Below are 11,215 nucleotides of genomic sequence, written 5' to 3'. Positions count from 1 at the left end.
GAGGGCTTAGGTCAGCCAGTGGGGGGGGGGGCTCCTCCAGAGAACACGCAGCCTTAGGTGGGGAGAATAGAGACAGCTGGGGATGAACCAGAGGGCTCTGGAGGTGGTCAGACCTGGACTTCAAGTCCCAGCTCCCTGCTTCCTGCCAGCCGGCCTGTGGCGGGCGACCGCAGCCTCCGGAGACTTCCCATCCATGACACCGGGGTGACGGTATTTACCAGAGGTCTGTTAGGAGGGTCCAGGCAGCCTGCGCAGTCCGTGTCCTGTAAACCTAAACGGGACAAGGCAGGGGAAGGGCCAGACACCGGGGCCGTCGGAAGGGCAGCAGCGCCCCCTCCCACCCTGACTGTCGCCCCCAGATGCCCGAGGAGGAGGCCTTCTGTGTGTTCGTGCGGCTGATGCAGGAGTACCGCCTGAGGGAGCTCTTCAAGCCCAGCATGGCCGAGCTGGGGCTGTGTATCTACCAGTTCGAGTACATGCTGCAGGTAAGCGGGGGCTGGGGTGGCCTGCACGTACCCACCCCTCTCTGTCGACCCACACCCGCGGGTGCTAACCTAGACCTGCCCCATTCCAGTCTCTCTGGCTGGAAACTCCAGGGCTGGGAAATCGCAGGTAGATGTTCCAGCTCAGAAGTGGGGGGGCCTGTGCTGTGACCGGGCTGGGGGGTACTGCCCCACAGGGTGCTTCCAGGGACAGGGCAAGGGCCAGCCACTGAGGGCAAGGACTGCTGAGAACTTGGGGCTCCCAGAGCTGCCAGGGCAAGGGGGTCAGGCTGGCTCTTGCCAGATACACCCGCAGCCCCCCCTTGCCCGCTCCCCAGTGCGGCCGAAGGAGGGAAAGTGTTGTCTGCCTGCCTTTGCTGATACCGGAGAGCAGCCGTCTGTTTATATATAGCAGCCCCCGCAGGGCCCGCCCCTGGCTGGCAGACAGAGACTGGGCGTGCGTGTATGCGTGTACACACACACACACACACACACACACACACACACACACACGGCCTGCTTCAGAAGCTGGCCGCAGGGGGGGCTGTACTTCTACATAGCAGAGGGCAGGGAAGTGCTGTCGCTTGAGGGGACCTGGTCGTGTTGGCACGCAGGTGGCCCGGGCCACAGAAGAAGTCACCCCACCCTGGGCTGGGTGGCCAAGGCCTTCCCTGGCAAAGTAGCTGGACAGACAGCCCCCAGCTGTGGAGGGAGCCCCAGGGCAGTGGGGGAGACAGCCCCAGAGTCTGTTCTGTCTTGGTGAAGGACATCCAGGGAGTCCTAACACTTGGCCCAGCCTCAGTTTCCCCAGCTCCTGTCACTTTCCAGCTGCCTGAAGTTCAAGCCAGTCAGACAGGCACCCCCTGAGCATTGCTGGGCACAATCACCACGCGGGGGACAGGTGGACATGGCAACTGGCAGGTCACAGAATATGGGGTGAGCTGCGCTGCAGCTCGCACCACACCCCACCTCTCGCCCTCTGGGTGAACTTGGGGAGTTATTTAACCCCCACCACCACCACTCCCGAGCCCCAGAAGCTCCCTCTTGAAGCAATGGTGAGGATCCCATGGGCTCTGTGCCAGTGGGGCCCCGGGTGTATACCTGCCACCACCCAGCAGCTGCTGCTATGCCTGCCAGCCCTGTAGGTATCCCCACCACCTCATGCTACCCAGCGCCCTGGGGTGCTTCAGCCTCCCCCAGACACAGTGCCACGGGCTGCCCAGGGCGGGCAGGTAAGACTCCCTGGAGACGGGGTGCCGAAGCCCCGCCCTGGCTGGTAGAGGGGACCCCGGAGGCTCAGACAGCCGTGCCCGGAGGCCTCCTCACAGCGCCTGGCCTCCCCCCTGCCCCCACCCCCACCCCAGGAGCAGCTCCCGGATCTGAACACCCACTTCCGCTCCCAGAGCTTCCACACATCTATGTACGCCTCGTCCTGGTTCCTCACACTCTTCCTGACCACCTTCCCGCTCCCTGTTGCCACTCGTGTCTTTGACATCTTCATGTACGAGGTGAGGACCCCGAACACCCCTTCCTCTCCCAGATACCCGACGTGGGCAACAAGCCCCAGCCAGGCCCCGGACAGAGGGAGGCCCAGGGCTCGGGGAGGGCTCAGGCCGGCCCCCGGGACAGCAGTGCCGCTATCCCCTTCACAGGGCCTGGAGATCGTGTTCCGGGTCGGCCTCGCCCTGCTGCAGGTGAACCAGACGGAGCTCATGCAGCTGGACATGGAGGGGATGTCCCAGGTGTGCCGCAGGGGCAGGGTGGGCGGGATTCCCTCACACTGGGGGCACAAGGGCAAGTGGGGGCCTCCTGAGAGATGGGGGGCGACGGGACAGGGGTTGCAAAGGCCGAAGGTGTTCCTAGCATCCTGTCCCTTTGCCGCGGCCTCTGTTCCCCAAGGCCTTCTGGGAGGACCCAGGCAGGCCCCAAGGAGCAGGCCGAATGGTCTGACGGAAGGTCTAGGCTTAGGCCAAGCCCTGGGAAGTTCCCCCCCACCCCCCGACCTCCCGCTCCGAGCCCTGGGTCCTCCAAAGTCTAATGTAACAAACAGGAATACCAGCCAAACCACAGGGTCTTGGGTGTGGTTTCGGTCCCAGCAACCGGGCCAGGCAAGGGCACCAGAGGGCTAAGGGGGTCTGGGGCCGCTTCCCTCCGGCCCTGGGGCCCCCGCCCGCTGGAGAAGAGGCCAGGCTGCTTCTCCGCCATGTCCGCATCACGCAGGCCCCTGCCCCTCCCGGCGCCTTCCAGCTGGTGCTTCGGGGAAGAATGCACAAAGGCTGCGGCTGTGTCCGTGAACACGGGCATCCATTGTGCGCAGCTGCCAGAGGGGGCCAGCTGGGCTGAGGGGCGGGAGCCGGCCTGGCGCCGACCCGCAGCAAGCTGTGTGCTCGGGCAGGCCTTGCACTTAACCCTTTGCCAGGGCTCCTGGGCCCAGGCGTGCAGGCCCACCACCGAGGGGTCTTCCCTTCGGCCTGCTCCCACGGCCCTGAGTCCTCACACTCACGGGCCTCCTCTTGCTGCCCAGGGGCCGTGACGTGCCTCCCCCTTCCTCTGCAGAGGTCCCTGTGCTCAGACCCCTCTACCACCCGGCCTTTGCCGGCAGGAGCTCCAAAGCTCTGCTTTTCCCCTGCAAACTGAGGTCCTGGCTGCAGATGCTGCTGCCCCCTCCCCCCGGCCCCGCTTCGCTCACTCACTTGCTCGCTCCATACACCCTGATGGAGCAGCCGCCACACGCTGCCCCCTGAGCTGGGACGTGGCCGTTCCCCCCCGGCGGACCAGTCCCTCCCACGGGGAAGCAGAGTATAGCAGGGCTCAGGTGGCCCCCGCACTCAGCGCCTGTGTCAGTGACTGCCTGTGCCCCCACAGTACTTCCAGAGGGTGATCCCCCACCAGTTCGACAGCTGCCCGGACAAGCTGATCCTCAAGGCTTACCAGGTCAAATACAACCCCAAGAAGATGAAGAGGTCAGTACCGGGCGGCCAGGGGACTGGCAGGAAGGGGGTCCCCAAGGGCAGGACAGTGACCTCACTGGACTCCCCTCTGCAGGCTGGAGAAGGAGTATGCAGCTATGAAGAGCAAGGAGATGGAGGAGCAGATTGAGATCAAAGTGAGTCGCCAGGGAGGTGGGGGGCGGCGACGGGATGCCCTTGGGAGCACAGCCTTGCCTGTGCTTAGAATCCAAGGCGTCCTGCCTCCACCCACCTGCCCCCTCATTCGCCAGCAGGCCAGCGTGTGAGCAGGGCCCACCCCAGTGCTGGAGACCTGGCGGCAAATGAGGTGGATAGGTCCCTGCCCTCAGGGGACCCCCCTTCATTATCATGGGAGGGTGTCAGGGAACAAATAGGTACAGAGTATGGGCTCCAGAAAGTGCTCTGGTTGAAAATGTGCAGAAGAGAGGTGGGGCTGACCCGGGGACGATGGCTCTGGGCCCAGGGAGTCAGTGCAGAAGGCCAAGCAGCTGAGCAACCGCGGGCCTGGGGGACCCAAGGAATGTCAGGGAAGCTGGCCTGGACAGGCGGAGCCCTGAGGCCGGGGGCAGGCAGGAGGCATGCACATGGGACAGAGAACAGGGCCTACTGTGGCCCCTCGGACCCAGACGTGCCTCCCTCTGCTTCCTTCTGTTTTCATCCTTCCGCGCGTGATTTTAGTTATTCATGCAACAAGCGTTTATTGAGCACCTACTGTGTGCCACAGTTACCGCAGAGACTGAGGGTCCCCCCGGTCCACTGAGAGGGACAGACGCAAACACAAACCCCAACACACCCGGCCTCGTCCTCCTTAGGATTCATGTCCCAGCTCTGCCTTGGACCAGCTGTATGACCCAGGAAGGTGGATTCACCTCTCTGAGCCTCAGTGTCCCCTTCTGCAAAATGGGAATAGCATTTGCTCTGCTGTTCAAGTTATTACTATTGTTGTTAATTTTATTTTTATTACCATCACCACTATCAACCTCTCCACCCCCTTTAGAGAGGCAGAAGCAAAACCTAGATTAGAATCCAGGTCACCTGTCACCCATACCTGAAGGGGAAAGAAGGCATCAGTGTCCTGGTCCTCTGTTGGTTTTCCAGAAAGTTTTGTGTCCTGAGTTTGCAAGCATCCCCCTTTCTCAGGAATGGCAGCTTGACTGCTGCACCAGTCCAAACGTGCGTGCCTGTCTTGCTCACGCATGGTCATGGGCCTGCACCCCTCTGGTGACCGTGAGGGCCCAGCGGTAGGTAGGGACACCGCAGACACTCAGACTGCGTGCCCAAGCTAGGAATTTCCCATGAGAGGAGACCGAGCGCCCACAGGCCTTAGAGGGTCCAGGCAGACACCTTCTTTCGTGGATGGCCCCACCCTTGGTGCTTTCACTTGCAGCCTGTTTCAAAATGTACCTGGAATTCGTTTCAATCGGGTGGTCAAGTGACAGACACAGAGAACGACACTGCCTTTGAAAGAAGGGTTTATTACTCACAGTTCCCAAAAGGAGGGGGCACACCCACCACCCCTGGCCACACGGGGAGGCACCAGAGTGGGTCAGAGCGGGTCAGGAGGGGAGGCAGAGGGCACGAGAGGGAAAGCGCGGGCCAGCTCCTTCCCTGAGGTGTCCCCAGGAAGGGCTGGACAAGGCGGGGCAGCCAGGTCTGAGGTCAGGATTGGTTAGTCTGAACAATTTCAGCAGCAAGCGGCGGGCTGCAGGAGGGCCCTCAGCTGCCCCGGGACAGTGTGGGGCAGGGAGAACCCTGACACGGAAGGTGGGTGGGTGTGGGCTCTGTACTGGCTGGTTTGCACGTGAAAGGCAAGTCCTGGGCCAGGCAGTCTCTCCAAGATTAGCAAGGTGGCTGGAGATCAGAGCATCAAAAATACAGAAAATTTAAAAAAAAAGCCCAGTGTATGTATAGACCCTGTAATGCCTGCTCACTCCCTGTCTCTGTTTTCCCTTTGGGGGAAGCACAGGCAGCTTCTCAAGGGTCTCTGCGGGCGGTGGGTCGTGGCCAGAGAGGAGGCAGAGCAGTGCAGGGGCCGGGGGGGAAGGGTCAGGACACTGGAGGCCAGGCGTGAGGCCAAGAGCCGTGCCTGAAACCCACCTCTAACCCAGGCCAGCTGGGAGGCTCCGGCAAGACACGCCCCCTTGGGACTCAGTTTCCCCACCCATGACATCAGTGAATGGCCCTCAATCATATCTAGATTCTCTCTGACCGCAGTGGCTTCCTGGGAGGGTTCTGAGTGTTTCCATCACCTTCCCGGGAAGAAACCAGGAAAGGTTCTTTGTGGTCCTCAGGGAGGCGGGGCCCTCATTAAGAAAGATGAACACCAGGAAGATGCAGGGTCTGGTTGGTGTTCATTCAGCACCCATTCCGGATCCAACTATCCGTACCCACTTCTTACGGGGTGCCTAGGCACAAACTACGATGCAAAGTATAGATAAACCTCGCCTGCTTCCCAAAAGGCCATGGGGAACTTAAAACCACAGACATCCAACCCCAACCCATCAGTGCAGGAGAGAAGCTGTGTCCATAACCACAGCCGGAGGGAAGTGACAGCTTTTGAGCACAGCTGGGCCTTTGGTGGGTGTCACAGAAATGTGGCTGTCCCACAGAAGGAAGCGTGTGTGTCACCAACACCCCCACCCCTGGACCCAGGCTCAAAACAGTTCATTCTGGTGCCGGAAGCAGAGCCACGAGGGGCAGGGACTGATAGACCCAGAGCTAGGGTCTGCCCTGCGATAGGTGCTCCATTGGCCTTTGACAGGCCCCAGCGTAGGGTAGAAACAGACTCCAGAGGAAGGCATGGGTGTTGACTGCTGACCCCTGATCACATTGTTTCAAGTGAAGCAGGTTTTGTTTTAAAAAAAAAAAAAAAATCTAATGGGCCATTCTGAACAGGGATTGGCCCTGACTTTTCTGGAATCACCCAGAACATTTGAGGATGGCTCCGTCTTGCCCAGAGGCAGCCTGGCCCTTAAGGGGACAGACCTCTGTGCATATGGGGAGTGGGGTGGGGTTCTGACACACTCCCCCCTCTCCCCACATAGAGGCTTCGGACGGAGAACCGGCTCCTGAAACAACGGATTGAGACCCTGGAGAAGGTTAGGAGCGTGGCCACCAGCCTGTGGCACCAACTCCTCCGGGCCCTAAGCAGGACCCAGCAGCCAGGGGGCCGACCAGCCCCCCACCTGGCCCAGGCCCCACCCCGAGCCAGCGGGCCCTGAGGAGCATGGTGTAAATCTCGTGGGGCCCCCACCCTGAGGCCCACCAAGATGTGGGCTGCCAAACAGTCAGGGGCGCTAGGGCAGCTGTGCTTGGGATCGGGTGTAAAGTTACAGCCCAGGTCACCGCCAGCACGGGTCCCTCCTGGGCTGCCTGTGTGGGGCGGAGGGAGGCAGAAGCACAGCTTTGAGGTGCCCCGAATTAGGCCACAGCCTCCAACCGTGGAATCTGGAAGCCTCACCCTCCAAAGAAAGGAGATAGAGTAGAGAAGGGAGGCCTTAGCACTGGCGCCGTGGTGAGATGTCACAGCCTTGACCCTGGCCCCCAGCCTGTTTTTAAAGACAGCAGTAAAGGCAGGGGGCACCTTCCTGCTCGTCTCCCCACCTCCCGCGGCCCTCCACTGCCCACAGGGGGTAGCTCCCCGCCCGATTTTACCGCCCTTGCCCCAAAGCCTCCATTCTTGCTTAGACTAAAGTGAAAACACTTCCACCTGGCCCGGCACTGCCACCCCATCCCTCACCCCCCAGGGATGGCGCCCCCTCACATGCTGAGTTTTCTGGGCCCTGGAGGGTGTAATCGCGGGCACCCCCACCTCCCCACGCACACACAGACCCCCTCCAGGACAGAGCTGGCTCTGGCTTTGGTCTTCCTCCGGGTCCTCTCCGGCTGGTTCTCTGGTCTCACTCCTCTCTCCCCTGCTTCTAGAGATAGTCCACTGCGTTAGTGACAAGTGGTTCTTGTCTGTCTCTCCCCTTCTCCTGTCCCTGCGCGCCTTCCGCTCTGCCTCCTCCCCCTGTCGCTCGGAACCCCCTCCGCCGGGTAGGAGAGCGCTGCTCTGGCTGATAGGTTAATCCAGGTACTGTAGCCCTTCGTCTCCCTCATCCCTTTCCGTCCTGATCCCCGCACACCACAGCCAGGAACCGCCGCCTCCTTGGCCGCTGCCATGGGGGGTGGGGGCCAGGGGGGCAGGCCAGGCACTGTGCATGGGGGGCGGCTGGGGCCTGCTTCTCAGGGGAAACAAGGGTTTCCCTTGGGGGGGAAGGGGTGCGCACGTGAAAGCATGGTGCGTGTGGGGGCGTGTGAGCGTGTCTGAGTGTAAGCACGTGCACGTGTGCAGAAAGCCTCCTTCCGCCAGGGGACACAGGTGGGGGCCCTGAGGCTGTGTCAGCAACAGGCCCTGGTGTGTGCACTGCACTGAGTCTCTCTACCACACACACACACACACACACACACACACACACACCACCCCCCNCCCCTCCGCCGGGTAGGAGAGCGCTGCTCTGGCTGATAGGTTAATCCAGGTACTGTAGCCCTTCGTCTCCCTCATCCCTTTCCGTCCTGATCCCCGCACACCACAGCCAGGAACCGCCGCCTCCTTGGCCGCTGCCATGGGGGGTGGGGGCCAGGGGGGCAGGCCAGGCACTGTGCATGGGGGGCGGCTGGGGCCTGCTTCTCAGGGGAAACAAGGGTTTCCCTTGGGGGGGAAGGGGTGCGCACGTGAAAGCATGGTGCGTGTGGGGGCGTGTGAGCGTGTCTGAGTGTAAGCACGTGCACGTGTGCAGAAAGCCTCCTTCCGCCAGGGGACACAGGTGGGGGCCCTGAGGCTGTGTCAGCAACAGGCCCTGGTGTGTGCACTGCACTGAGTCTCTCTACCACACACACACACACACACACACACACACACACACACCACCCCCACCCCTCTTCTGGCCCCTCACGCTCCTCTCTGCTCCCCGCTGCAAGGCCTGCCATCTCTCACCTGCTTCTGCTGCTGCCTCACCTTGAATGGCTTTTATCTGGAAGCTTCTGCCCACCACCTGGTGGCTCCGAGCCTGGAATGGGGGGGAGCCTGAATTCGGTGCGGTGGGGGGAATGAGGCTGGTGGTGGGGGGAGGGTCTTAGCCCCTGGGTAGACAGAGGCGGGAGAGGTTGCAGGAGAGCAGCACTCCACCTCCCAGCCCTGCCCTGAGGGGCTGGCCCTGAGTGCCCTGGGCCCTGGCTGCCTCCATACCCCCACCATCACCGGGGCCTCTACTATGCCAGCGGCCTAAATAAGGATCATTTCTCCCCACCTGGGGCAGAGGCCAAGCGCCCCCAGCTGGCAGGGGAAGGAGCTGTTCTTGACCCCAGCTTGGGGTCCCCTTTCTCCACTTAGGCTTCACAAAGCCTGGGCCCAAGGTGGCTCTGTCCCTCCCAGCTCCTCCCTGTGCCCCCTCGCACATGCCCAGGCCCGGTGGGGTGACCCATCCCAGGCTCTGAGTGTGGGAGACCTCGTTCCCTTTCCTTCCACCCTATGTCCACCCTCTCTGGGCCTCCCCCTGAGGTGGGCCCCAGGCAGGGGTGGTATGTGAGTGGAGAGTCACGGCATCCCGTCCTCACTGTGCTCAGGGCCAGGTGACGCGGGCGCAGGAGGCTGAGGAGAACTATGTCATCAAACGGGAGCTGGCAGTGGTGCGGCAGCAGTGTAGCTCGGCGGCCGAGGACCTGCAGAAGGCGCAGAGCACCATCCGGCAGCTTCAGGAACAGCAGGTGCTCAGGGGGAACCCCTCCACAGCCCCCCCCCAACAACACCCCCCATCCCGGCCTTCCAGATCTGCCTGTTACTTCCTAGCGGGTAGGGTTGGGGATGGAGAAAGCCAGAAGGAATGCAGCTCCCCCTCCGCACAGCTCCACACCCAGATTGCAGAGATCTGTGGTTTCCCTGTCCCACCCGCCAGTGGGGTGCCTGGCCCCCCACACTGAGACCAAAGCAGGCTCAGCGCAAGGGCCCCTGGGAACCAGGCTGCATCTGCAGGGCCCCCTCCCACAGCTGATGGGGCTGTGAGTCCCTAGGGGAGACCCCGCATGTTCCTGAGGTCGGAAGGGCTGTCGGGCTTCCCTGGGGCCAGCCATGCAGGGGTGGGGGCTAGAACGAGGGGCCGAGGAGGGGGTTCCCTGCTCCAGTGCCCAGCACTTTGCCCTCAGAAGGGCACCACCATCTGAGCTGGCAGAGTCGGGGTGAGGGGGCAGTTGTGGAGTCATGAACTCTGGGTCAGTGTGGGGAGGCTCAAGCCAGAGCACTGTGAAGAGTCCACTTCTCCTGGAGGTGGCTTTTAGGATTTTCCTTCGGCTCTGCCCAGGCCACCTTCCTTAGGTGATCACCGCCCAGCAGCCCTGTAGCTCTGGCAGCTGCAAGGCTGATGGGAAAACCAAGGCTGGGCTCATCCAACATTGGTACGATGCCCCTGAGCTGCAGGGGTGGATGAGGCAGGGAGACAGCCTCTGGGGCTGGGGCTCAGCGTGGGGCCTGGATCCAAGGGAGGGCTGCTCGCACCGTGAGCACCGTGAATCTCTGAGACCCACAGTATCGGGGGTGGGGGAGTGGAGGGGTGTGGCACCGTGAATCTCTGAGACCCACAGTATTGGGGGTGGGGGAGTGGAGGGGTGTGGCAGGCGGCGAGCAGGCCCCGGGGCGGCTGGGTGGGAGGCCTCTTCTGGGAAAAGGGGACAGCACCGTGCCAGCCCCCAGGCATCGAGGTGGGGCCTGGGCTCCAGCCCCAGGGCAGGGGCTTCCCTCACCCCTCAGGCGCGTCTCCAAGCCCCTGGGGCTCCCCATGGGGTATGTGTGAGAAGCCTTCTGGGCCCTGAGCAAGAACGTGATCCCAGCAAACTCTTCCCCCATCCCATCCCTTCCTGTTTTGAAATGGGGGTGCAGGGAGAGGAGGGAGGCAGAGAAGGAGGGGCAAGAGTGCCCCAGCCCCCCGCTGTTCCCACCCCCACTGTGTGGTTAGGCGCCACCTTCACAGCGGGAAGCGTTCCTGGGAGAACCCTCTACCCCCACCCCAGCAATCCGGGGAACGAGCCTGAGGCCCTGGAAAGACCCCTTCAAAAGGTCCCCTCTTTGTGGCTTTCCCAGCAAAGAGGCTAAGCCAGGCGGGCTCCACCCCGAGGCACAGAGCACCCACCGGAAGCCCATGATGGGGTTAGCTCCCTCCCCCAGGGACAGAAGGCACCTCATCACCTGTCTCTACCCGCAGCCTGAGCCCTCTGCCAGCCCAGGGGCTCGGGGTGGGGGGGTGGGGGCGGGGTGCAAAGCCTGGGCCTGCGGTCAGCTGGCAGGAAGGCTCCTGACCCCCAGCTGCAGCCCGGGCCCGACGCAGCCCTCTGCCTTGCCCGCAGGACAACCCGCGCCTCACGGAGGACTTTGTGGCCCACCTGGAGACAGAGCTGGAGCAGTCCCGGCTGCGGGAGACAGAGACGCTGGGGGCCCTGCGGGAGATGCAGGACAAGGTCCTAGACATGGAGAAGGTGCGACTGGGCGGCCAGTGGGTGGGCGCAGGGAAAACCATGGCGGGGGGGGAGGGGCGTGAGCAGGCCCTAGTGGAGAAGGGGTGACCAGGCGGTGGCCGGTGGGGCGTGTCAGACCCCCCTGCCCTGGACGTATACCCACACGTCAGGGCACACACAAAGCAGCATGACTCCTCAAGGGCCAGCAGTGTGGTGGCTTTCACTGGCTTCCTGGACAGCTGGTCCCACCTGTGTGTGTCTCCCCCCTCTCCCCCCCCC

The 11,215-nt window shown here is 62.7% G+C and overlaps 1 protein-coding gene across 1 annotated transcript in view; it reads left to right on the top strand.

The window, feature by feature from the left end:
* Window positions 1-11,215, top strand: part of EVI5L (ecotropic viral integration site 5 like) — a 16,796-nt gene that overhangs the window by 2,545 nt on the left and 3,036 nt on the right. Inside the window, exons 5-13 of the mRNA XM_077745731.1 lie at window positions 360-485; window positions 1,847-1,990; window positions 2,135-2,224; window positions 3,348-3,445; window positions 3,528-3,588; window positions 6,496-6,549; window positions 7,494-7,526; window positions 9,059-9,199; window positions 10,829-10,957. Of these exons, the coding sequence (XP_077601857.1) occupies window positions 360-485; window positions 1,847-1,990; window positions 2,135-2,224; window positions 3,348-3,445; window positions 3,528-3,588; window positions 6,496-6,549; window positions 7,494-7,526; window positions 9,059-9,199; window positions 10,829-10,957 (876 nt within the window). The remainder of the gene's footprint in view (window positions 1-359; window positions 486-1,846; window positions 1,991-2,134; window positions 2,225-3,347; window positions 3,446-3,527; window positions 3,589-6,495; window positions 6,550-7,493; window positions 7,527-9,058; window positions 9,200-10,828; window positions 10,958-11,215) is intronic.

Source organism: Crocuta crocuta, unplaced genomic scaffold (genome assembly GCF_008692635.1).
Source record: "Crocuta crocuta isolate KB4526 unplaced genomic scaffold, BGI_CrCroc_1.0 scaffold650, whole genome shotgun sequence".
NCBI classification, from domain to species: domain Eukaryota; kingdom Metazoa; phylum Chordata; class Mammalia; order Carnivora; family Hyaenidae; genus Crocuta; species Crocuta crocuta.
The sequence above is the reverse complement of the archived record's forward strand: the minus strand, read 5'-3'. Positions and strand labels throughout refer to the sequence as shown.